A 27,905-nucleotide genomic window follows, 5' to 3' on the forward strand; every position below is an offset into this window, starting at 1 on the left:
GAGGAATCTCTCACATGATCTAAAACTGAATGAGGTATTGCTATTCATCTTCTGTACTAGTCATGAATTGACCATAATAAATACCTTGTCTAGTACTGGTGCAGTACTTGATAGAGTATCACACACTTAGTGTATAATCTAACTGGGAAGCTTCATCACTTACATGGAGAATACTAGAGACATGTGGAAGGTCATGACTGGGAGGAATCTCTCACCTGATCTAAAACTGAATGATGTATTGCTATTCATCTTCTGTACTAGTCATGAATTGACCATAATAAATACCTTGTCTAAACAGAAGGCTGCACATAAGCGTACTTGGTTCTACAGCACTTTGGGTCAACAGATGATGACATGACCACATAGACTTTAGGATGTATGTTCTGAATAATGTGAACAGGATATATACTAAGGTGTCAACTGATGACTGCTTAATGGTAAGCTGAGTCACATGGCTGTGATGGTCACTGGACAGATTAAAAAATCCAAACTTATATTGAGGGTGTACTGGAAAAGCCTGAGAGATACTACTGTGTGAGATAAGTCAAACTCACACCTATGGAATAGCTTTTCCTGTATATTAGGGTAGAAGTGAGATGTAGAATTTAAATGAGCCTTGTCATAGACCTCCACTGCGGTAGAGGCAAGGAGCTGTTTGTTAATGGTCACTGGTGTTTGTCATAGCAGTATCCAGGGAAAGTTTTGGATTCCAGAGATGAGAATAAAGCTAAAGAAGCAGGCCTTTCCTGCAGTGCTAACAGGATGGCCCCATATGTATCTGATATACACATACAGGTCAGGAAGGCAGCTGATATGACAGCCACTGAAGCAAAGACCTTGGTGTTGGAGGAGTTTGGTGAGGCACAGAGAATGACTTTCAGATTGCCTCAAAGAGGTAATATCCCAAAGAGGTTCTAGCAAACCACATTATGATGAGGTATATCATAAAATTACCAAGGAGCTTCTCAGAAATAGTGGAGAAATGCTTATCTCAAGTGGTGATATCAGCAGATGGAATGAACATACTTTGAGAAACCCCTGAACTCAAAAAGCATGTCCTACGCTGAGTATAGAGTGCTAGAAGAATGGTTTCATATCAGTAGATGAGATTTCTCTGGGAGATGAGCAGTTGCACATTTACAAGGCTACATGAGTGCATGGGATATAACTATATGTTGAAAGCACTGGTTACTGTTTTGATGTCATGGGTAGTATATCTTTTCAATGCTGTGTAGAAGATGGGGAGAGCACCTCTGGACTAACTAACTCAGACAGGAATCTACATTTTCATAAAGGAGGACAGAACTGTGCGCTCCATTTATGAAGGGATCACAGTCCTTAGTCAGCATGAGAAATCAGTCAGGGTTCTGGAAAGTATGTAAAGGAGACTTTCTCTGGCAAATGAGCCTTTGACTTAAGAGCAGCATTTTGGATACCACCCCTGCCATGGAACACTCTATCATCTTAGCCAGGGAATTGTTATGGCAAGGCTTATAGAGGCCCTAGGGCCGATAGCCTAGTACCAGCCTATGAACCTATAATTCACCCCAGGGATCACATCAATCACCCTGGTAGACAGGGGCTAGGGAACTAGTAGCCAGGGAATTGTTAGGGTTAGGCTTGTATAGGCCCTAGGGACGATAGCCTAGTACCAACCTATGAACCTATACACAGAAAACTGATGTGTTGTGACAGCTTGACAGTATTGACTTCATGTGTTTCATGGGCCTGGAAGAGGCACGTGACCATGCATTATAGAATGTTTTCTGGGAAATATTACATTATGTGGTCTTGATGCTGCTGCTGCTCTGTGCCATTTTGTCCTTATGTTTGCAGAGTGAGAACTGCATTCTCAGCATTAAGTCAAATATATTTAGGATGGGTCTATGACTTCACTAAGGGTTTATCTTGTCTCCCTTCTAATTTATGGTTTTCTAGATTAGGATAGTAATGTACCACCAAGGTTTGGAGAGTGTCTAGCTTGGGAGGTGAAGGTTGCGTTTTTTAAGACATTGTTGATCTTTTGTCCTTTAGTGACTGTGATCTCTGGTCTGCAGTGAGAGTGGGCATACTGCTGAGCATGATATGGTTGAGAAGAAAATCCAGACCTTCAGATCAGAGGTCATGCTTTTCTCCAAGAAGACAGTTGATTAATCTCTGTAGATGGCAAAAACTCAAGTGGAAGAGTTGAAGTATCTTGAGGACTACTCACATCATATTAGGAGACTGACCAGCAGATAGGTACAGCTGTAGCAGGTGCATATGTTGGATCTGACTGCTGTGTTGAAACACGAGCAGATTAAAGGATAAAGCTCTTGGTTTATATCAGTTAGTTCCCAATTTCAACCTATGGCCATGAACCTTGGATAATAAATGAAAGGATGGAATCACAAATAAATTAACATAAATGAAGCACCTTCGTGGAGTTACTTGGTTCATTCTCTTTAAAGATCTTGGCAATCTGGCATTACCTTTGAGTAAAATTACTGGTACACTGGGCTGAGAAGAGCCAATTAAGCTAATTACTGTACCTCCCATGCAAGATATGTCAGACCGAGTACACTGGGAGGAATCTCCAGTGCCGACCCAGGATATCTTGGCTGTCAGTTTGCCTGGAAATTCCTGCAGATCCCAGTCTCTTACTGGGGATAAGGAACTCTGTTATGCCTGGAAAGCTTATCTGTCCTGCTGAACTTTCTAGAACTGTCCCTCGCCAGGAACATTGTTTAGAAAGTGGATGATGGACTGAAGGTATGTTTACAGTTTTGGAACTTCTTACAGTATTATATGGACATTTATCTCCAGTATCACCTGTTGTTCGTCCAATCAGGATAAAACAGACAAAGAGTTGTGGGTTTGGTTCAAGCAGCTTTATTACATATAAACATATCAGGAATGAGACTTAGTAACTTTAACTTAAATAAACTTATAAAAAGACTGACTACCACACTCATACATGTTAACACTCTGGCTGTTCTCTCAAAGTGGCACTGCTGCCTGCACATATTCACTATTTATATGCATGTGCCTACATCTGAAAATGCTTCTTAAAGTTACATACACATGCTCTGTACTACACCCCCTTTGAGAAATAGATCATATACCAAATGACAGTATTCAATGACATGCAGTTACACAGAAATGATCTTTTGACATGCAGTCATACAAAACTAATTACTAGACATGCAATCATGCAAAATTAGACGCACATAAAACAATCATACATACATACATACATACATACAAATATTTCAAAAGCAGGCATTAATGCTCTTCTAGCTTGCCAATATACCAAAACACTTGTACCAATGATTAAGTGTCCAGGCTGTTCTTAAAAATATCTAAACTAGTAGTTGCTTTAATGTAATTTGGTAGTCTGTTCCATGCATTGCCTACTCTGTCAGAGAACCAATTAGTACACTTCTCCTTCCTATAGAATCTCTTATATAGGTTGTCTGATGATTCTCTAGTACTTTTTGTTAACTCCAAACATTCCCAGGGGCAGTTGTCACTAAATGCCCTATATACCTGAATAAGATCTCCTCTTAGATATCTGTAAGAGAAGTACTGGACAAGTTCAGATATTTTAGTCTTTCATAATAACTTAAATTTTCACATCCATGGATACCCTTCATATATTTCCATTGTACTCTTTCCAGTTTACTCATGCTTGTTTTCTTACAGGGTTTCCATATTGTTATTCCATACCCAAGTTTAGGTATAATGTAACTAACAAACGATGTCTTCATTATTTTTGATTTCCTAGACTTTATAAATCTTTTTATACAACATATATTTCTATAACTATCATTAACTAATTGGTTGATATGATTAGAAAAACGCATCGCTGAATCTACCCATATATCTAGGTCCTTAAATGAGTCTACAGTTTCAATCACTGTGTGCTGCATTAAATATTCACCTTTCCGTTTATGCCTACAAAATCTCATATGCTTCATTTTTGATGTATTTATCAGCGTATTATTCTCCTGTGCCTACATGGTTAATTTAGTCAAGTTATTTTGCAGACATGCCTTATCTGTAACACAAGTAATCAGTTTACCCAATTTCAGGTAGTCTGCATATAAACTGTAGAACACCTCAGATGAAAAAGTTAGGTCTGAAAGATACAATCTAAACAAGTAAGGGCCTAGGACAGAGCCCTGTGGGACACCTTGACTGTAACCAAGGATTTTGCCTGTCCAGTTGCTGTATGATACTTGCCATGTCCTATTTGTAAGCCATGCAGCTATCCATCTTATCAAGAGTACATCAATACCTAGTCATACTAATTTATTGATCAGTGTTAAGTGCATGACCCTGTCAAATGCTGAAGTTAAATATATATAAATTACATTACAGCACAATTTTTCATTCATAGCTGTAATTATATTGTTTTAGAACATCATGTTACAGGTGGTAATAGATCTGTTTTCAACATATACATGCTGATATATGGTTTCAAGTCCCAACCTATCCATTTTTGACAATAACTTATCCAATATTACCTTCTCCATTATTTTTCCACAACATGAAAGAAGACTTAAGGGTCCATATGACTCTAGGTTTGTCCTACTCCCCTTTCCCGAAAAAAAGGATTTAATAAGCACGTCTCCAATCTTGAGGAATATCCCCATATTTATATGACCTAGTGAATAATAGATGTAATGGTATTGTGAGTTCTTACTGAAGTGTTCTCAGGTGATTGTTAGTAATTCCATCTCCTCCCTGTGCTTTGTTTGGATCCAGTGTGTGCAGTTCTTTTTCAATATAATCTAATTTGATTGCAGTATCTGAGGTTACCTGGATTTCACTAAGACAACTTACCACTCATTTTGTCCAGGTTACTGTGTATTTTACACTAGGTCTAGAAATATGACCTGATCATGTAATATAAATGTTAGAATTGGATCTAGCAACGGGGACTGTCTTCAACAAATGTTTTCTCTGGAGACATCTGGGACATCATCTGGAACAGGAATGGATACTAAGACATGTTTTTTGGTATGAACATTGTTTGGGTTGCTCTGAGATCTAGAGTCTGTATCACAGGTACAATACTGTGATATTGTTTCTGACACAGGAAGAAGATGTCTGTGGTTTCTCCTACATTCTATACCCAAGGATTCCACTAAGTAGGATCTCGGCTCGGCACATGTGCCTCTCACTTGACCAGTTCGATCAAAGCCTTTCACCGTCTGCATCCACACTGTGTCTCCTTCTTTTAACAGACAAAGAAATCTGCTCATTTTATCATAGCTGGACTTTTGAAAGGAGCGTTTCTTAAAATGTTGGGCTTTGATTGCTCTGTTTTTTTTAGCATTAGGCACCAACAAACTACAACTGATAGGCAAGGTTGTTCTGGTTTGCCTAGAAAGAAGTTGCTGAGCAGGTGAGCCAAGCAGGTTGTCATGGGTTATACTTCTGAGATTAAGTAAATTGAAGAAGATATCAGTATTTTCACACATTGACTTCTCTAATAATTGCTTTGCACTCTGTACTGCACATTCAGCAAGGCTGTTTTACTATGGATATTCCAGACTACTAGTAATATGGATAAAGTTCCACTGTTTTGCAACTCTCTGAAACAATTGACTGGCATACTGAGTACTGTTGTCAGAATTAACTTGATTGGACTACCATGGACTGAAAAGTGATATTTCATCTTAGTAAATCGATCTCAAACCAGTTCGAATAAGAGTCTACCAACACTAAGTAATGCTGATTGTACCACTCAAATATGTCAGTGGCTACTGTTGACCAAGCTAGTTTGGGAATCTGGCTTAGCTGAAGTTGCTCTTTTTGGAAATGTGGTTTAGTAATGTTGCATACTGAACAAGATGAAAGCACTTTATCAATGTCCTTTGACAGATAAGGCCAAAATACTAGTCCACTTGGCCTTTTGTTAGAATCCGAACCTGGGTGGCTACGATGCAAAATCTCAACATATTCATGTTGTAAGAAAGTAGGAAGAATAACTTTTAGAGCTTTGAAAATGATACTATCTTCCATCAGCATCTCATCTCTGTATGGAAAATAAGGTTGTACTTCTGGTGGTACACAATATTGCTTTGCCGGCCATCCAATATTGTTGAAGTAGTTGAGCTTCTGCAAAATTGGATTGGTCGTTGTATGATCTCTTAGCTCATCAAGTCTCATAGCAGAAAAATTATGCACTTCCATGACATAAAAGTCAAAATTCTCTGCATCAAGTTGTTTCATGGTATTTCTGTGTGATCTGGATAAGGTATCAGCCAGATAAAGAAGTTTATCTTTTGTGTAGAACATTTTGAAATTATACTTTTGTAATCTTAGCATCATTCCTTGTAGTCTTGTTGGAGTGGTAGGTATAGGCTTCTTTAAAATAGTATAAACCAAAAAATAAAGAACCAGCAAAGGAATGAGCATTCCTGTGAACACAACAAAAATAGATAATACGCCAGAGCAAACACAGGAACACAAACGGCAGATATTCTCCAAAATAAACTGTTGAAAAGTACAAATCCAGGTGCATAGATCAGAAACACACGATATATCCAAAAGTTCGTATAAACCTATTTATTGCACAAAAAGTAAGCGCTTTCACCCATAGGCTTCTTCAGACTGTTACACTTCATATAAAAACAGTTCATTTATATAATAGATAATCATAGCTGATAGGTCAAGAACTTCCTGACAGCAATTCAAAAAATCCCAACATATTTAAAGCTGAATATTCCCAATGAATCACTAAAATAAAATGCACAGTTGATAAAAAACTAACTAAATGACCATGCATCTCTTAAAATCATAAAATTACATATATCTATAAATACATTCATATATTTACAAACAACAATATATGATACAAAGTACAAAAAACAATAATAGAATGTAAAACAGTATGATGAACTGATAATGAGTGCTTGCAGGCATTTAGGAACGTTTTAACTTAGGCAACTTTCTCTTACGCAAAATGGGCTGTAGTGGAACTTTGTCATTAAGACCAGGGGGACCTATCCGCTCTACAGCGGATGATCCATTTCAGTTCACATTCCTGTGTGTAATTGTCTATGTCTCCCCCTCTAACATTAGGAGTGGTCCTTTGTATGACACAGAACTTAAAGGAGTGGGAGGCTCCCATACACCTGACATGTTTAGCTAATCCATTGTGTTCTGAACCTAGACGTATATGATAAACATGTTCTCTGATGCGCTCCCTTAATTGTCTACAAGTCTTCCCAATGTAAAATGCTGTGCAAGAAATGCATCTAGCAAGATAGACAACATTTGAACTCAAACAGGTAGTCTTAGTATGAAATGAGTACTCATGCCCAGTTACAGGATGTATAAAACTCTCATCCATGTCAATGTACTTGCACTGATTGCAATTATGACAAGGGGAGGTATTGTAACCACATACATCGGAAATACACTGATCGACCATGGGGGGATGACACAACATATGTTTCAGGTTACGCTTATTCTTATAAACAAACTTGGGTGCAGGTCCTACAATGTCAAAGACATCATTATTGAGTAGGAGGGTGTCCCAATGTTTTCCTATAATCTCTCTAACCTGTTTCACATGCTTGGTGAAATATAACGATATTCTCATTTCATTTGTTTTTATAGTTGGAGTATCATCTTCAAATTCACCCCAATCAGAAAAATAAGGACGTGCCCTTGAATTTCTGAGTTTATTCACTTCAACCACAGTCCTATCAATGTCACTTTCATTGTAACATCTCTCAGTTAACCTGTACTTAAGCTCAGATATCTCCTGTGGGAAACCTTCATGTGTAGGATTGAGTCTAGATACTCTCATCATCTGGCCTTTTACAACATTATCAAAGACATATCTAGGGTGCATACTATGTCTGTGTAACAAGGTGTTTCTATAGCAAACTTTTCTATGAACTGAGGTATTTAGAAGTCCACTATCAAGTCTGGTAATATTAACATCCAGAAAAGATATATCTGTTAGAGAAAAACTAAAAGTAAACCTGAGAAACCTCGTTAAGCCATTTATAGTATGTACAAATTCCAACAAACTTGTTTCATCTCTCCTCCAAATTAGGAAGAGGTCATCTACAAATCTTCTATAAAATCCAACATATTGTTGAAAACTTTGTAAAGGAAATAACAATTCCTCCTCCCAATCCGCCATTACAATGTTGGCGTAGCTATTGGCACAGGGAGTGCCCATAGCTATGCCGTCTTTTTGTAAATACACATTATCATCAAAAACAAACAAGTTGTTATGAAGCACTGTCTCCAAAAATAACGCCAAAAGATCTATGGTTTTGTCATCCAGATCTGACTTATTTTTTAAGTAGTGTTGTACTCTAACCACACCTAAATCATTAGGTATAACTGCAAACAGACTGGTAACGTCTAATGTAACAAGGATATAATTCTCATGATCATTCAAGATCCGAGTGTAGTCATATAGGTCCAAAAGAAAATGTTTACTATCCTTCAAGATGAAGTGATTCACGTCAACTAAGGGCCTGAGAAAGTGTTCTAAAAATATAGAAAAGGGTTCAGTGAGCCACCCCTGTCCAGCAACTATAGGTCACATGGGTGTTTTTTCCATAGACTTATGGACCTTAGGTAGATCTTGTATCACTGGTATTAACGGATTACTGATCTTCAAATACTTAAATAAGGTCCAAGTAATATTATGACTCTTAACCAGGTCATCTAACATGTCATACACTAGAAAGACTTTACTACTGACTTCATCCATGCTAATCTTCTCATAGAACAATTCTTCAGATAGCATATTCTTCATACTTTCAAAATAGTCTACACGCTCCATCATTACTACTAGACCACCCTTGTCAGCAGGTCTGATAATAATGGAATGATCCTTCCTTAAGTCAGAGAGTGCTCTCCTCTGTTGATACGTCAAATTATGCCCCCGACCTCTAATTTTCTGGCATCTTCCCTCATTATAGTATTTGTATAGATCATTCTCTACTAACTTGGAGAATGTGTGTAATAAAGGATGTAACAACGGTGTATAAACACTATTGGGACGGAACATGTGTGCCTGTGCCCCTGTATTATCTCTCTCATCATTTCCAAATTCCAATTTCAGTTGAATATTACGTACAAACATTCTGACATCTAAAATAGAATCAGTTATATCACTGTTGCAAGTTGGTATAAAACTAAGTCCCTTATTAAGAACCTGTTCTTCATACATACTTAACAATCTCTGTGAGAGATTTATCACTAATGATTCTCTAATCTCTCCCACATTTTCTTCAGAGTGGGGCCTGAATGATCTCCCCCTGAAACCTTCCGTTTGTGTCTCCCTCTGCTCAGGGACCTCTGTCTCCCTGTGCGTTGGGGGACCGCTATCGGGAAAGGGGTTTGAATAGTAACTCTACCACCACCTACCAGTGTATTTATGGACCTGTCAATGTTAGCTTTCCTTCTCACTGCAGTTTCATGACTCAAACCATTCGACTTCACATTATTACCAGGTAACTCGGAACCATGGGACATGTTGGTATTAATTTCTGTATTTTCAACATGTACAGTATCTATAATGGATGCCCCTTCATCATTCATAACTAGATGATTCCCACCATTAACATTGTTCCCTACATTCACATTCTCATTAATAACATTCAACTTCATAGTTACATTATTATCCTCATTCATAATATTCAAACCAACATTAGAAACCGTATCATTACTGGTCACATCTGGACTATTAAACCTTGGCCAAGTAAAGACATGGCCGAGTTTAAAATCTCTGACATTTCTCAGTAGCTTGTTCCTTTTTTGTTCTAAAAGGCGTTTTTCAAATAAGAGAACATTGTCTAATAACCTAGCCAAGCCCGACTCGGCTTTGGAGAGGGAATATTTGCAGTTAATTAAGTTATACTGTTCATTAACTTTGTTACGTAAAATATCCTCTTCTGAGCGGTGAAACTCATTAAGTAACTTCATGTAATTGAAGCTAAGTTCAAGATTAAGCTGTTGCCATTTAAGCAAAATCTCCGGATAAGAGTTACCTGTGGTCGGCATCTTCAATACACGTAAACCATGCGGAACCACACGCTTCTGGATGCAGGCTTCAAAATGTTGCCGTTGCAACTGAAGTCTCTTCAATTTCAAAAAGTCCACTTCTAACCTGTTCAGGTCTGCGCCAAGCTCAACGATATTACAGTCACTATCTGGTTCAAATTCTTGTCCCAAGTCGGGTTCGTAGCACAATAGTAAGTTCTCCATTCCAGCTAAACAGTCCTGGAAACGGACTGACTTCCGGTTAAGCATAACAGGCTCATCCAACGTATATGGTAATTCCACATTGCTATTTGCACTAACTGCCATTCTCCCTTTGCGGAAGACCAAAGTCAATGTATAAACCAAAAAATAAAGAACCAGCAAAGGAATGAGCGTTCCTGTGAACACAACAAAAATAGATAAATAATGAGCCAGAGCAAACACAGGAACACAAACGGCAGATATTCTCCAAAATAAACTGTTGAAAAGTACAAATCCAGGTGCATAGATCAGAAACACACGATATATCCAAAAGTTTGTATAAACCTATTTATTGCACAAAAAGTAAGCGCTTTCACCCGTAGACTTCTTCAGACTGTTACACTTCATATAAAAACAGTTCATTTATATAATAGATAATCATAGCTGATAGGTCAAGAACTTCCTGACAGCAATTCAAAAAATCCCAATATATTTAAAGCTGAATATGCCCAATGAATCACTAAAATAAAACGCACAGTTGATAAAAAACTAACTAAATGACCATGCATCTCTTAAAATCATAAAATTACATATATCTATAAATACATTCATATATTTACAAACAACAATATATGATACAAAGTACAAAAAACAATAATAGAATGTAAAACAGTATGATGAACTGATAATGAGTGCTTGCAGGCATTTAGGAACGTTTTAACTTAGGCAACTTTCTCTTACACAAAATGGGCTGTAGTGGAACTTTGTCATTAAGACCAGGGGACCTATCCACTCTACAGTGGATGATCCATTTCAGTTCACATTCCTGTGGGTAATTGTCTATGTCCCCCCCTCTAACATTAGGAGTGGTCCTTTGTATGACACAGAACTTAAAGGAGTGGGAGGCTCCCATACACCTGACATGTTTAGCTAATGCATTGTGTTCTGAACCTAGACGTATATGATAAACATGTTCTCTGGTGCGCTCCCTTAATTGTCTACAAGTCTTCCTAATGTAAAATGCTGTGCAAGAAATGCATCTAGCAAGATAGACAACATTTGAACTCAAACAGGTAGTCTTAGTATGAAATGAGTACTCATGCCCAGTTACAGGATGTATAAAACTCTCATCCATGTCAATGTACTTGCACTGATTGCAATTATGACAAGGGGAGGTATTGTAACCACATACATCAGAAATACACTGATCGACCATGGGGGGATGACACAACATACGTTTCAGGTTACGCTTATTCTTATAAACAAACTTGGGTGCAGGTCCTACAATGTCAAAGACATCATTATTGAGTAGGAGGGTGTCCCAATGTTTTCCTATAATCTCTCTAACCTGTTTCACATCCTTGGAGAAATATAATGATATTCTCATTTCATTTGTTTTTATAGTTGGAGTATCATCTTCAAATTCCCCCCAATCAGAAAAATAAGGATGTGCCCTTGAATTTCTGAGTTTATTCACTTCAACCACAGTCCTATCAATGTCACTTTCATTGTAACACCTCTCAGTTAACCTGTACTTAAGCTCAGATATCTCCTGTGAGAAACCTTCATGTGTAGGATTGAGTCTAGATACTCTCATCATCTGGCCTTTTACAACGTTATCAAAGACATATCTAGGGTGCATACTATGTCTGTGTAACAAGGTGTTTCTATAGCAAACTTTTCTATGAACTGAGGTATTTAGAAGTCCACTATCAAGTCTGGTAATATTAACATCCAGAAAAGATATATCTGTTAGAGAAAAACTAAAAGTAAACCTGAGAAACCTTGTTAAGCCATTTATAGTATGTACAAATTCCAACAAACTTGTTTCATCTCCCCTCCAAATTAGGAAGAGGTCATCTACAAATCTATAAAATCCAACATATTGTTGAAAACTTTGTAAAGGAAATAACAATTCCTCCTCTCTTTTCTATATTTTTAGAACACTTTCTCAGGCCCTTAGTTGACGTGAATCACTTCATCTTGAAGGATAGTAAACATTTTCTTTTGGACCTATATGACTACACTCGGACCTTGAATGATCATGAGAATTATATCCTTGTTACATTAGACGTTACCAGTCTGTTTACAGTTATACCTAATGATTTAGGTGTGGTTAGAGTACAACACTACTTAAAAAATAAGTCAGATCTGGATGACAAAACCATAGATCTTTTGGTGTTGTTTATGGAAACAGTGCTTCATAACAACTTGTTTGTTTTTGATGATAATGTGTATTTACAAAAAGACGGTGTAGCTATGGGCACTCCCTGTGCCAATAGCTACGCCAACATTGTAATGGCGGATTGGGAGGAGGAATTGTTATTTCCTTTACAAAGTTTTCAACACTATGTTGGATTTTATAGATTTGTAGATGACCTCTTCCTAATTTGGAGGGGAGATGAAACAAGTTTGTTGGAATTTGTACATACTATAAATGGCTTAACGAGGTTTCTCAGGTTTACTTTTAGTTTTTCTCTAACAGATATATCTTTTCTGGATGTTAATATTACCAGACTTGATAGTGGACTTCTAAATACCTAAGTTCATAGAAAAGTTTGCTATAGAAACACCTTGTTACACAGACATAGTATGCACCCTAGATATGTCTTTGATAACGTTGTAAAAGGCCAGATGATGAGAGTATCTAGACTCAATCCTACACATGAAGGTTTCCCACAGGAGATATCTGAGCTTAAGTACAGGTTAACTGAGAGGTGTTACAATGAAAGTGACATTGATAGGACTGTGGTTGAAGTGAATAAACTCAGAAATTCAAGGGTGCGTCCTTATTTTTCTGATTGGGGTGAATTTGAAGATGATACTCCAACTATAAAAACAAATGAAATGAGAATATCGTTATATTTCACCAAGGATGTGAAACAGGTTAGAGAGATTATAGGAAAAGATTGGGACACCCTCCTACTCAATAATGATGTCTTTGACATTGTAGGACCTGCGCCCAAGTTTGTTTATAAGAATAAGCGTAACCTGAAACGTATGTTGTGTCATCCCCCCATGGTCGATCAGTGTATTTCCGATGTATGTGGTTACAATACCTCCCCTTGTCATAATTGCAATCAGTGCAAGTACATTGACATGGATGAGAGTTTTGTACATCCTGTAACTGGGCATGAGTATTCATTTCATACCAAGACTACCTGTTTGAGTTCAAATGTTGTCTATCTTGCTAGATGCATTTCTTGCACAGCATTTTACATTGGGAAGACTTGTAGACAATTAAGGGAGTGCATCAGAGAACATGTTTATCATATACGTCTAGGTTCAGAACACAATGCATTAGCTAAACATGTCAGGTGTATGGGAGCCTCCCACTCATTTAAGTTCTGTGTCATACAAAGGACCACTCCTAATGTTAGAGGGGGGGACATAGACAATTACACACAGGAATGTGAACTGAAATGGATCATCCGCTGTAGAGCGGATTGGTCCCCTGGTCTTAATGACAAAGTTCCACTACAGCCCATTTTGCGTAAGAGAAAGTTGCCTAAGTTAAAACGTTCCTAAATGCCTGCAAGCACTCATTATCAGTTCATCATACTGTTTTACATTCTATTATTGTTTTTTGTACTTTGTATCATATATTGTTGTTTGTAAATATATGAATGTATTTATAGATATATGTAATTTTATGATTTTAAGAGATGCATGGTCATTTAGTTAGTTTTTTATCAACTGTGCGTTTTATTTTAGTGATTCATTGGGAATATTCAGCTTTAAATATGTTGGGATTTTTTGAATTGCTGTCAGGAAGTTCTTGACCTATCAGATATGATTATCTATTATATAAATGAACTGTTTTTATATGAAGTGTAACAGTCTGAAGAAGCCTACGGGTGAAAGCGCTTACTTTTTGTGCAATAAATAGGTTTATACGAACTTTTGGATATATCGTGTGTTTCTGATCTATGCACCTGGATTTGTACTTTTCAACAGTTTATTTTGGAGAATATCTGCCGTTTGTGTTCCTGTGTTTGCTCTGGCGCATTATTTATCTTCTTTAAAATAGTAACTAGATGATCAGTCCCGATCTGGATAGCTCAGCCACATATATACTCACGGAACTTTGAACATGCAAACACAATTACCAAAAATTCCTTCTCAATTAGAGCATACTGCTTCTCATTTTGGGTAAGAGTTCTAGATGCATAGGGAACAGGTCTGCCTTCCTGATGAATAACTGCATCAAGACCACACTTTGAGGCATCACAGGAAACAACTACTGGTTTGTGGACATCATAGTATCTCCATGTAGGGGGGTTGGCAATTTGCTGTTTGAAGTTATCAAATGCTTTCTGGTGTTGTTCTAACCATGACCAGTCAGCATTTTTCCATGTCAGCTTTGTTAAAGGTGCTGATAACTCACTAAATCAAGGATGAATTTGCCCAAATAATTAACCATGCCAAGGAAACACTGTAGGGCTTGGACATTGTTTGAAGCCAGCATCTTGAGAATGGCTACTTGTTTAGAAGGGTCTGGTTATAAGCCTATGCTGGTAAATAAATGAGCTACATAAGTAACTTATGGTAGTCTGAATTCACATTTCAGAGGATTGAGCTTCAAGTTCACTTGACTCGCTCTGTCCAGAACTTTCCTGAGGTTTCTGTCATGCTCTGCTTCACCATTACTTCCAGCCATTAAATCATCAACTATTATAGCACACAAATAGCACACAAAATTTGCTCCATTGCAAGCTGGAAGACTTCACTGGCAAACCTATTCCAAAAGGCATCCTGAAGAATCTGTGTCTATCACATGGTGTGCTGAATGTAGTCAGTAATGAAGATTTTGATCAAGCACTACTTGTCAAAATGAACTTTTTGCATCTAAGATAGAAAAAACAGTGGCATTTGACATGAGGGCGGCATCCTCCTTGACTGTACCCATAGGATGATGAGGTGTCTTTAATGCCTGCTCAAGTCTCTTGGGTCATGCATATTCTGATTTCATCTGAACTTTTCTTGAGAGCAGTTACCAATGAAGGCACCCACTCATTTGGTTCTGTGACTGGACAAATCACACCTTGCTGCACCATCTTGTCTAACTGGACCTTGACTTTGTCCTGCATAGCTATTGGAACTCTCTTTGTGGGTCTGACCACTGGACTGACCTGTAGGTCAATTTTCATGGAGTACACAACTGGAAGTTTGCCTAACTTGTCATTGAAAACATCAGCATACTCTGAGAAAATAGGATCACTGAAGCAGGAACTGGGACATGTGCTTACATGATGGACATCTTTCATAAAAGAAAGCAGTTTCATTCTTAAACTGTCTCTGAAACCTAGACTGCACAGGTCTTCTGACTGCATAAAATTTCAAGCTGTAACTGTTCCTGGACAAATATCATGATAGCACTACTGAGCCTTCTGTCTGAATCTCTTCACCTCCATAAGCAACAAGCTTTGCACAGTTAGCCAAATTAAGTTGCTCTCCAGCTCTCACTCTAGCAAATTGTTCTGCTGACATCACATTATACTTTAAACAAGTGTCTACTTTGAGCTCTGTGGGTTTACCATTGATCAGAAGAGTATAAAATACTTCATTATATGCCAAAAAATCTACTGCATTAACCTTTTCACTGATCACTGATACACCATCTATATAGAAAGCAGGTTTGCAGCTTTCCACATGATCAACTTGCTTTTTTGAGTGAGCTTTCTTAATAACTGAATGAGGCTTGCTTGATTTACAAAACTATTGATGGTTCCATGTTTTACACTTGTGCCATTGCTGACCAAATGCTAATAACTTCTCTCTTTTAGACTCATGACTGGCACCACAATTATGACAGTTAACAATATGACTTGACTTGGGTTTTGCTGACTCACCCTTATACTGCACTGAGCATGTCCATTTTGCTGAGCTAGTCTTGGAACTTGCAAGGAAGTCACAGGTCCTCCCTGGGAATCCCGCAGGAGTTGCAACTGCCATGTGCTTAGGCCTGCTTCTGCCTGCCACATGCTGCATGTTATCTACACTTGCTCTAAAGGCTGATGAAACTAAGCTCTTTTCACTTGTAAGCATATTTGTGTGCCTTTCTGTGATCTCATGGATTTGCTAAATCTCTATAACTTTGTTCAATGTTAAATCACTGTCATAAAGCAAAATCTTTCTCACTGCAGCATTATTAACACTACACACAAGCCTGTCCTTTATTAACTCATCTTTCAAATCACCCAATCTGCACATTTTAGCCTTATTTCTGAAGTCAGTTATACAAGCTGCAAACGTTTCACCTGGCTTGTAAAAAATAGGTGCCTCTCTAATGTAACATTTGTCTGGGGGGGGGGGGGTTGCACATTTCAAGCACTCAGGGTCCTCTCTTGATTCAGCCAGTACAACAATATGGTGGATCCCCCTCTCCTGCATATACGTCTGGTGCATACACAAATGAATACTCTCTTTCAATGGCCTCTGATCCAGCTAAGTTAAGCAAAATAAATGCCCTTGTATGTCCATCTTTGTCAGAAAAAGCTGCTTGTATGAAAATATCATATTCCTGCTCAAATACTCTCCAGTTCTCTGCAATATTAGGATCAAACACAAGTGGACTGGGTCTGCGAAATGCCTCTTCCATATCAACACACAGTAGTGAAGGTGCTTGAAATTATATACGAACATATACACACACACACACACACACACACACACACATATCTATCTATCTATATATATATGTATATATATATATATATATATATATATATATATATATATATATATATATACATATATATATATATATACCAGTACTTTCTAATTATGCCCTATAGCACAATAGACTCTTTGAAATAATTGCACTTTGCCAAATAAGTCTCCTTAGTACATGAACACTTTAAATTCACTGTACTTTGCAAAATCATTCATCAGTGTAAAAAATACTTTGAAATAACTGTACTTTGCAAATAAACTGTACACAGCACAAAAACATTTCAAAATGACTGTACTTTGCAAAATAACTCTGTACAGTGCAAGAAACACTTTGAAATGGCGGCACCCTGTGAATAAATGTGCACAGCACAAGAAACTTTGTTCCAAAATAGCTGCACTTTGACTGTACTTTACAAAATAACTGTACTTAGCATACAGCACACTCTTTGAAATAATTGCACCATAGTAAAGAACACATTCTGCAAATACTATGCATACTACTCTCAGATACTTCAAACAACTCTAGTTATGCTTTGAATGGCTTTGGTCAATGTAAAATAGTAGTTTATGCCCAAAACATGGTTGTTTACTAAAAGCATGTAGTCGCTTTGCTCTTTTATGATTATTTTGCCCGTTTATTGTACTTGTTATGCCCATTTAGCCTCTTATCATGGTCATTATACTTTTCTTGCACTCATTTTACTTTAAACAAGCTCATTACGCAAACCAAAGGTAATTCTGAGCCCCATGTTAGTATTTCTGATAGTTTTATCAAATATTGTGGTTTTGAACATTTTATTTAGTTAATGATGTGTTTTGTACCTTTTGTTTGATTAATAATGTGTTTTGTGCCTTACAAATGCTTCATTTCATTTTCTTTGCAAGATAAATCATTTGTGCAAGTTTTGGTTACCTGAAGCTCATTTCTGGCCATTTTTGATTGTTTGAGCACTGTTATCAGCCAACCTGCTCAATATACCTTCACCATCAACTCTGCACCTCATGGCTTGAAGAAGTTGCACTCTCAATCCCAGTTCTGATACTTCCGCTCGTCCGGTCAGGATAAAACAGACGAACAGTTGTGGGTTTGGTTCATGCAGCTTTATTACACACAAACACATCAGGAATGAGGCTTAGTAACTTTAACTTAAATAAACTTATAAAAAGACTGACAACCGCACTCATACATGTTAACACTCTGGCTGTTCCCACAAAACGGCACTGCTGCCTGCACATGCTCACTATATATATATATATATATATATATATATATATATATATATATATATATATATATATACACACACACACACACACACACACACACACACACACACACACACACACACACACACACACACACACACACACACACGCACACACACACACACGCACACACACACACGCACACGCACATGTGCCTACATCTGGAAATGCTTCTTAAAGTTGCATGCACATGCTCTGTTCTACATCACCCATTCATCTGTTGTAGCTTTGTTTGAAACTGTCTGAGCTGATACTTAGAATGGCCTCTATTAGACGTTTGTAGATGTCATCACTATTTTTGTTAAGCTGTAAGTTCCATGATTATTTTGCTGTAATCATAGCTGTATTCCGCACTAAACTGTCATCATTTGTCATTATTAGTTATAAATCTTGTGCAAAGATAATTTAGCTTGTATTTTTTCAAAGGAGTACAACTATATTTTTAGTGTTGTCATATGAGAAGTCACATCAAATAGAAGAAAATGTTTTTATATCACATGCAGTACAGGGACAGTTTTATAAAATATTAACAACTGTTGTTATGCCTGTTTAGGAAGCTTAAACATTTCCATATTTTATTAAATTTGAAAAATAAAGCAGCTACATAATGGCATAACAACAAATAAAAAGTCTCATCTCTAAGGACAAGAATAAGTGAGTAATATTTTGTGCGTCCCATGTGTGGTTTTTGAAATTATTTTCTTTAGCAGGCCTCTTAAGACAGTAGGCAGTTTTGGAACCAACTACCTTTTATTATTTTTAAAAGTAGGCAGAATATCCATATTTTTATAATATTTCATAATTCAAATAACTAACCAAAATGCTCATGGCAGTTCTCTCAGTAAATGCTTAATTTGGCCAAGTGTGCAGTAAAGGACATATGATAGTCATGCAGTTTTGAAGCCCTGCTTTGTTAATATTTCCAAAAGCAATCACCATACAATAAATCATAAAATCTTATGAGCATTCATATATTAAGAGATGATAATAATAGTAGAAATATACATCACTAACTTCTGTATTTTAAAAACATTGCAAAAGGTAAGATAATTACACAATTGCAATCATGCAAAATTTAACAGGTTGAATAATATATATCACATCATGACAAATACAATTTACAGAATTCCTACGTATATTCTTTGTGGTTTATAGGACTCTTTGTAAAACTGTTCACTGTTCCATCTTTTGTATTATTATCTTGAAAACATCAGAATCACAGAAATATGCATATGGCCTCAGAAAATAAGTCTGGATAGATAGAATAATGTATTTCACTGGATGCTGTTTTTAGTGATTGGCTAATGATGTTTATTTGTTTAAAACTGCTTTTCATTTTTAGTTGTTGATTTAAGTGCTTTTTCAGAGAGTTGTGAGTGCATTGTGCGTCTGCAATCTTGAAGTTAATTCTTTCGCTTTTCTTTTTCCTTTTAAGTGAAGGTCCGGGTTTGGGCAGTTGTTTTTAGTGGAGTGGGGCGATTTGAGTTGTGTATATGTTTGTGTTGCAATGTGTGAACTTTCATTGTAGTTGCATGAAATTAGAAAAATATGGAAGGTAGAGGAATTTTAGCAGGTTTGATTATGTGACAAAGGGATAGCTAAATATGAAATTTGTACACAGTGAATTAAGGTGGATGTTTTTTATCACTCCTTTATTCTAGTGTCTACCATTTGGACAAATCTCTGTCTAGCCATAGATATGTATTAAAAGTGCACTATTTCTCACGGCCTCGCCTTTCCTCCAGTATTTTGGGGAGTGGGGGGTGGAATGGACTGGGAATGAGGAAAGTTATACTTCATTTTCATTTCCGTGAAAAATGATAAAACTAGCAATAGTGTGTTGCCAAAATCTCTTTGCTTAACATTGCACATTTTGGTTGCATCTGCAGGCTCTGTAAATTTCTCATTCATACCTTAAACACCTACTATCTTCTCTTTTTTCTGTTTTCAAATCACATTGTTCCTTCTCATCCTTACAGCAATGTCTTATGTGCTACTATGGAGTATTGAAAGGAAAACATACCGGGCTATCATGACTAGTAAGTCCAAGAAGAAACGGGAACAAATTATTGGTTTCCTTAAAACGTAAGTTCAAGAAATTTAATTTAATTGTCTTTTATTTTGGGGAGTGGGGGGTGTAATGGACTGGGAATGAGGAAAGTTATATTTCATTTTCATTTCAGTGAAAAATGATAAAACTAGTAATAGTACAACTAACAGCTTAAAAACTACTCCAACAAGGTATCATTTTATGTGGATAAAGTATAGTATATATTCCAGTATGATAGGATGCAATAAGTAAAAATAACAAAACAAAAAAAAAACAGGTGACCTTTGGAACACACTTCTCTAGTTACTCTTTACCTTGAAAACTAAACTACCTTAATGATAACACATTTTGAAGTACACCTGAAAATTCAGTACAAGAATGCTAAAAGAATGATAAAAGAATGAATTACCCAAATGCAGCTATATGGTGTATATAAACAAAAATGTAATGATGAATAGACTGAGTTAGATTGACAGACAGATGATTAAGTTGTTTAGTTGAATTTAACTCTTCATGACCTCAGTATCGTGTCTGTCAGCAAGTCATTCTTTAAATTCATGAAAATTCATATTATAGGTTAGTAGGTTCATAGTTGTTTACTAGGTTAATGACCGCAAGGGCCTTTTTAAGCCTAGCCATGCATCTCAAATCAAGTTCTGATATACTTGATAAGTGTAAGCAGGGTCTTGGAAGATGAAACATTTATAAGAAGAGGCCAGGGAGGTGAAGAGTTTACAGTCTGCTTGGGTCCCTTACAGACATAAGTGTCAAGCCAGGGATGAATTTCTTGTTCCCCATCCAATTGTCCTGTAGACCCATGATGGTCAAAGGCTAGATTACTGTCTATGTGTGTCCCTAAGTCCCTGATTACTCTGTCAGTTCTAAGGGGTATGCTGTCAATATGATAGTTACCAGGGGTAGATGACTTCCTGAAGAATACTGTTGTGCATTTCTTGGCATTTCATTTTAGTCCATGGCTCTGACACTAGTTGTTTGTCTGTGCCAGCTCTTCCTGGAGAACATTTGTGTAGATGTGGGTTTCAATCACAGCTCCTAATTTACAATCATCTGCAAATTTAGTCAGACAGAGACCATTGACATTGGCCTTGACTTCAGAGAAGTAAATGCGAAAAAGGAGCTGTCCAGGGACTGATCTGTGAGGGACTCTACTTGTGACTGGCTTATTTGTAGAGGTGGACTCACCAATTCTAAACTCCTGGGTCCTGTCTGTGAGCCAGTTGGTTATCTACTGGGTGGGATCTACTTTATATGGTCAACATTTCCGAATGTTGACATTCATATGGCTGAGACCATATGATTGACATTCGAAATGTTGACCATAGAAGAAAAAATAAAAAACACAAAAAACTTACCTTCCCACTGCTAGTGAGGGGGGAGGGTGGCAACACCCCCCTCCACCTGTCATGGGGAGCTCCACCCCCACACTCCCTGGAACTTAAATATACCAACTCCAAGATCGCACTACAGTGCAGAATATGGAAATCTTTCCATTCCACACAGTATGGACATTTTGAAGGTCGATCATATGGTCTTGGCCATATGAATATTGACATTCTGAAATGTCGTCAACCATGTGAAGGGAACCCACTGGGTGGCTTATGGGTTTACTTACTTCAGTAATACTATTTATCCATCCTAGCCTATGCCACATTTCTTCTTCTGGGTAATGTATTTGAGTTTAGTTTTTTGTTAGCAGACACTGCAGGGAACAGAGTAGGTTTATTTCCTGAAGTACTGAATAATTTGATCTTTGTTTAGACCACAGACTCTCAAAGATTTTTTTCCAGCACCAAAGTTCAAATGCATGTATTTTCAAGTGCCTTCCTTAAAGTTCAATTCTCCATCATTATGTTGTTGCTAGAAAACCATAGTTGCGTCTATATGGGCTTTTTTTGGCAATATGATGCCTTTGCTCTTCAAAATCTTGTTATAATTTGCCACACCTTTCTTCCCAAGCAGCAAACATCATTTTTTATATCATAGCTGCATTCCCTATGCACAGAGATATTTAAGCCCGGAAAGATAAAATCTTCCACATATACTTAAAAAGAACTGATAGAACCTGGTGACATAATCTTAGTTTTTGTAATGAGATGCAAACCAGCTTTTTGAGTTTTATGCTTCTGCCTTCATCATCAGAATCTTCAACTTTTCGTTACTTTCAGCCATCAGACTGATGTCTGCATATGTGTCATTATTAATATTCCTCCTAGCAGTTTTGATTCCAGCATCCGAATTCATATAACCTCCCCTATCACATGATATATTCAACATATAAATTAAATAAGTAAAGTGGCAATATACACCCTCATCGCAATCATTTCCTTATCTTGAACCAGTCAGTTATTCCATGCTTAGTTTTAATTGTTACCTCTTGGTCTGCATAATTATTCTTCAAGAAGCAAACAGGGTGATTTGGTATCCCCATTTCTCTACATAATTGCAATAGATTGTTAGAGTCCACATAGATAAATACTTTGAAGTAGTCAATCAAACAAAATAAATATTTTTGGGGCTCCACTGCTTTTTCTGTTATCTACTGGATGCTGACTGTGACATCTCTCCTCTGGGCCAGTAATCAAGGAGCTTCAGTCCTTACCACTAACACTGATGGTGAACATTCACTTAGAACAAAAGTAGATGAACACAGTATTTTCAGAAGCAACTCTCTGTACCAAGTACAATTTCTCTTAAGAGCACACAGGGAGCACACACCAGTCCTGCGGCTGGACTTCCCATCCAGACCCCAAATAAGACACCAACCTTCTCTCTGTAGAAATCAGTGCTCTGTGTCCTTGTTCCAAGTAGCTGACATACACATTCTTTGAGATTTGATTTCCATACACACACACACATACACACACACACACACACACACACACACACACACACACACACACACACACACACACACACACACACCTGGGAAAGGCTGGCACAGTTGTACCCACTATGCCACCTCCACACAGACTATAAGGTAAATTCACTGCTACCACCCAGCTACATTAAGATTCTTACCAGGGTACCCAATTACTCTTAGCAAAATTAATGCTTACACAAATGGTAGTGTTAACTAATTGGCAAGACTTTCAGGAGCATGAGCTCACAGTGCCACAAAATAAATGCAATTACTCTCAAAGGTTAAAATATTTTCTAAACGATCAACCACAGTGAAAGGTATAAATATATTTAATAATATATAATAAAATGGAAAACATGAAAATGCTGAATATCTATTTACAATAAACACCAGAGTTTCAATTCACAGGAATTATAAAAAAACAACACAGCTGGAAAGACTCAGATACAGAAAACAATACATTTAGCTAATCTCACTATACTTTTCCTAACTGACTGAATAACTGCTGTTCCCTAGTTAAGTTACTCACTTAAGCAAGACAAGATGCAGTGGGTGAGTGGTCTTGTCAGTTTCAAAACAGAGTGGTGAGTGTCCTCTATCATATCTCTCACTAGTATCTAAATACAATTTAATTTCTGGCTACAGAAGGTCATCACATCCGGTTACCTGATTCTGTGGTTCCCACACTACCCCCCTAACTAGAAGCTGAGACAGAATCTAGCACAGATGTGACACAATTCATATGTACAGCTTTGCTAAGGTTTATTCCAGCATCTGTAGACTGTAAAACAATTTTAATGCTTCCACCCTTCCTGCAGATACTAACAAGCCATTCTTTGACATTCCAGGTTAGCAGTTAGTTCACTATAAAGGACAATAAGACCAGGAACCCAGCCCAGACATTGCATCTATGGCTGCATTCAGATCTGTGAGATAAAATCTTTATGTCCTAAACCAAGTCATTTAATTTCAAACTATTTTTCTTAAGGTTAGCTGGGCTAAGCTTAACCCCTTCCCTTCCCTTCCAGCATCCTTTGTTAACATATATACATATCCTTTGTTACAATACAGTATGACATACATGTATATTTATTTTCTGTCTAGCAGGACCTACTGTTGATACATTTTTAACACAAGACACTTTACAAATATATGTTTATCACAAGGATCTGCACAAATCAGTTTGATATTCATATGACATAAAATTAGTTACAAAACTCCAGCTATCACTACCTCACATCATCACATTGACAATTTGATCTCTGATGTCTCTGCTCTTTCCAAAACTGGCTTTTACATCTGGCAATTCTCATTTCGTATATTGTTGATGTCTAGCTTGTAGGATCTTGAGCAGTACCTTTCTAGCATGTGAAAAAAGTGCACTTGTTTAATTATTTGAGCATTCTTTGCCATTACCATTTCTTGGGAATCTAATTATAAAATTGTTGTATTCCATTTCACAGGCTATGGTTGCATTTCTAAATTTGCTGGTAAATTCTGAGCAACATTGTAACAACATTATTGAAAGGATTTTATGTAATTTAGCTGAAATCCCATCACTTTCTGCAGGCTTGTTGTTAGGAAGGCTTTTTATGATCTATTATCTTCACCTTCCAAGCTGTGTAAATCTATATCAGAGAATACGCCATTGTATGTATCAATAATGTGGGGGACCATCTTATAGGTTCATAGGTAGGTACTAAGCCATGGCTTTGAGACCAGGCATCTGACTCAGTGAGGCCCTTTTGTAGAATGTCCACATCGTTAGGAGTGTTGATTGTGGCTCTTAGTTTGCAGTCATCTGTGAACTTCATTAGTCAAAGACCTTCTGTGTTAGCCTGTACTTCAGTGAAGTAGATACCAAACAGGAAAGGACCCAGGACTGAACCCTGTGGTACTCCACTTGTCGCTGGTCTGAATTTGAATTTGGAGTCTGCTACTTTCACAGTGTGGGTTTTATCAGTGAGCCAGTTGGCAACCCATTTTGTAACATAGGGATTTATACCTAGTTTAGTGAGTTTATCTATAAGTCCAGAGTTGGGGATGGTGTAGAAAGCCTAGGCAAGATCTAGATAGGCTGTGTGAACCACCTTACCCTTGTCTATATAGTTTTTCTGTATATACCGGCCATTTCTACTTTATATCTTTTGCTAGGTCCTGTCCATATTTCTCCTTTATCATGTACATGTTTTACCCAGAGGTTCCCCTTAATATTGCAAGTTTTCTTGAACTGATCTTTTCTCTTTATCATTTTATTATGTTCCATCAGTTCTTTGTGGTATTCATTTAAATATGCATCATTATCTCTTCTTTTTATAGTTGAAACTCTGCATTCAGTTTGATATTTTCCCTATCTATACTGCCTTTCCTCTCCCTCCTTCTACAGCTACTTCTAAAACATTCACAGACAGTCATTATGCCTTTTTACTCTTCTTTCAGTTTGGAATACTTTCATTACCACCTCTAGAACAATATCACAAAATCTGTTCCTTAGATTGTCAGTCACTATAGCCACCATGTCTACTCCATTTAATCTGTTCTTCCTCTATCCCACACATCAATATAGAATGTTTTTGAGCTCGTATATTGCTGATCTAATAACTTTTTTTGCTTTCTTTAACTCATTCCTTTACTTTATGAAATGAGGCTGATGGTCTCATCCATGGTCTGTTCTGGGCCTTACTTCTTCTAGCTTTATAATACTCATCTGTCTCTTACCACAAAGTATGTAGTGGATTTGATTTCATTAGTGCCCATCTTGTGATATCCACGTAAAAAAGCATACCTTAGGTTGTTTGAAAGCGAGCCACTTAATTATTTTCTTTCATTCTATCATTTGTGTAGGTGTTTTAGTGCTGTCCAGCTTACAGTTCTGCTCTCCTTTATTTCACACTCCAAAGCTAAACATTCCCATTATTCCAACTGTACTTTGATTACCAACTTTAGAATTCCAGTCACTTATGATGAATGCAATGTCTTTTTAGTGTTATATCCACAAAATGCTGTATATTCTCAAAAACAAGTCAACATCATCTCCTTTGGCAACTGTAATTGAAATACACTTGTATCTCTGTAATTATGAGTATATTGCTTTGGACTTCCATTTTTTCCTTTGGATTACAACCAAGTACTGCTTCTGATACCCTATATATTAATTATGAGGAAAACTCTGTTTCTGCTGCAAGGGTCTTGACCACAGTGAAAGATCTGATGATTATCTGACAAAAATGACACACTCTATCACATCTTTGTTTATTAATTCCCAAGACTCCAATACTTATTCATGTCATTTCATCTTTAGTCACAGATAGTTTACCCGCATTCATAGTTTTTAAATTACAAGTTCCAGTAGTGTATAATTTTTTATAACATTTGATTTTCCTTTTACATCTGAGATACTCAGCAGATGGATGGCATTGCAACTTTAATCCATTCATATTCTAATCTCTATCCCTAACTATACTTGCCCCTGCTTCCCATATATAGGTATAGACAAACATATTAGAAACCAGGAAGATACTCCCTAAGCATATGGTTTCACTAAGGATGGTAAAAGTGAGAGAGACATTCAGAAATCAGTAATGAGATAGATGACTGTGATAGTAGGAAATTAGTAGAATAAAGATTTGATACTATTAATCAAAATCTTCTTCAGACCATGAGTATGTCAGGCTTTACAGCAGGGTTTTCACTGTCAAGCTTTCTTTTGGACATATGTGGATCTAGTATCTGCACTGATCCTGAAGTCATTGTATTCAGCACTATTGTAGTGGGTTGTATGACTCTTGTCAAGGCAGGATTTCTGTTTGTGTTACCTTAGTTGTCAACTGTTCTAAGGAGGGTTTCTCATTTTTATAGGAAAGTATTGCACTGGTAGCATTAGGCTACTTTCTTAACCAGTTTTATTTTTTGAAATGAGACATTCTTTTGAGACTGGTCTCATTTACAAGTGTGAGATGCATGGAATCAGCTGTGTGTGAGAAGTATAGCGTCACCACAGCCTGCAGATGGACTCTAATAATGACAGACAAAATCATGCCTTTTTTGGTGCATAACATCCATCTCCTTATTTGACATCTACCACAGCTTAATGGGAAATGTAAGAATTTAATATCAAGGATGGAAGTTAAAGTTATTCAAAATGGCTTCTGCGTTGATGGCAGTCTGAATGTGGCATAAAGGCTCATGGGTTTATAAGGTCTTACCAGGTAGGCACCTCTGGAAACTGTAAGGAGCTTAGGCATGCAAAACATAAAGTTCAGTGGGTGTGTTTTTCAGCTCATTTAATGAGGGCCATACTCCATTCCCACAGAGTAAATTAGTCAATACCCATCTAGTTGTCAAGGAAAGCTGAATCCATGCAACTTATGCGGGAACAGAACTTATGGTATTCTAATCTTCCATCATCAAAAGCTAGTGTGCTACCTGCAATGAATCTTTGCATGCTGTGGGATAATAGAATTTTCCAGTCTTTAATCTTCAAGCATAAAAGGCTAGTGTGCTATTCGATGAGCCAGAAGTTGATGTATATATACATTAAATCTGTCTAGGGCTTAAACCTAAGACCTTCATCATTCTGTGCTGGAATTACTGCCTCTGAGCTAGAAAAGAAACCCTGTTGCAATTACAGCAAGGTTATTTTTTAATGTGGAATACTCCTTTCATTAAGGATTGTCTGAGGAAGAACCCAGCACAACTGTTATACATGTTTGCAAGCTGTTATATTTAGCCGTTGACACTGAGAGTGGAACTAGGCTGGCTAACAGACAGTCCACTGTTTTATTTAATTTTAAGGTACTCACTATCTGATCAAACCCTCTAACCTAG

The 27,905-nt window shown here is 37.1% G+C and overlaps 1 protein-coding gene across 1 annotated transcript in view; it reads left to right on the plus strand.

The window, feature by feature from the left end:
• Window positions 1-27,905, plus strand: part of LOC122795985 (cGMP-dependent protein kinase 1-like) — a 1,306,845-nt gene that overhangs the window by 275,204 nt on the left and 1,003,736 nt on the right. The window contains exon 5 of the mRNA XM_044064466.1: window positions 20,127-20,232. Coding sequence (XP_043920401.1) covers window positions 20,127-20,232 — 106 coding nt within the window. The remainder of the gene's footprint in view (window positions 1-20,126; window positions 20,233-27,905) is intronic.

The sequence above is a fragment of the Protopterus annectens genome, chromosome 2.part2 (genome assembly GCF_019279795.1).
Source record: "Protopterus annectens isolate FY-2018-M chromosome 2.part2, PAN1.0, whole genome shotgun sequence".
Classification (NCBI taxonomy): Eukaryota; Metazoa; Chordata; order Ceratodontiformes; family Protopteridae; genus Protopterus; species Protopterus annectens.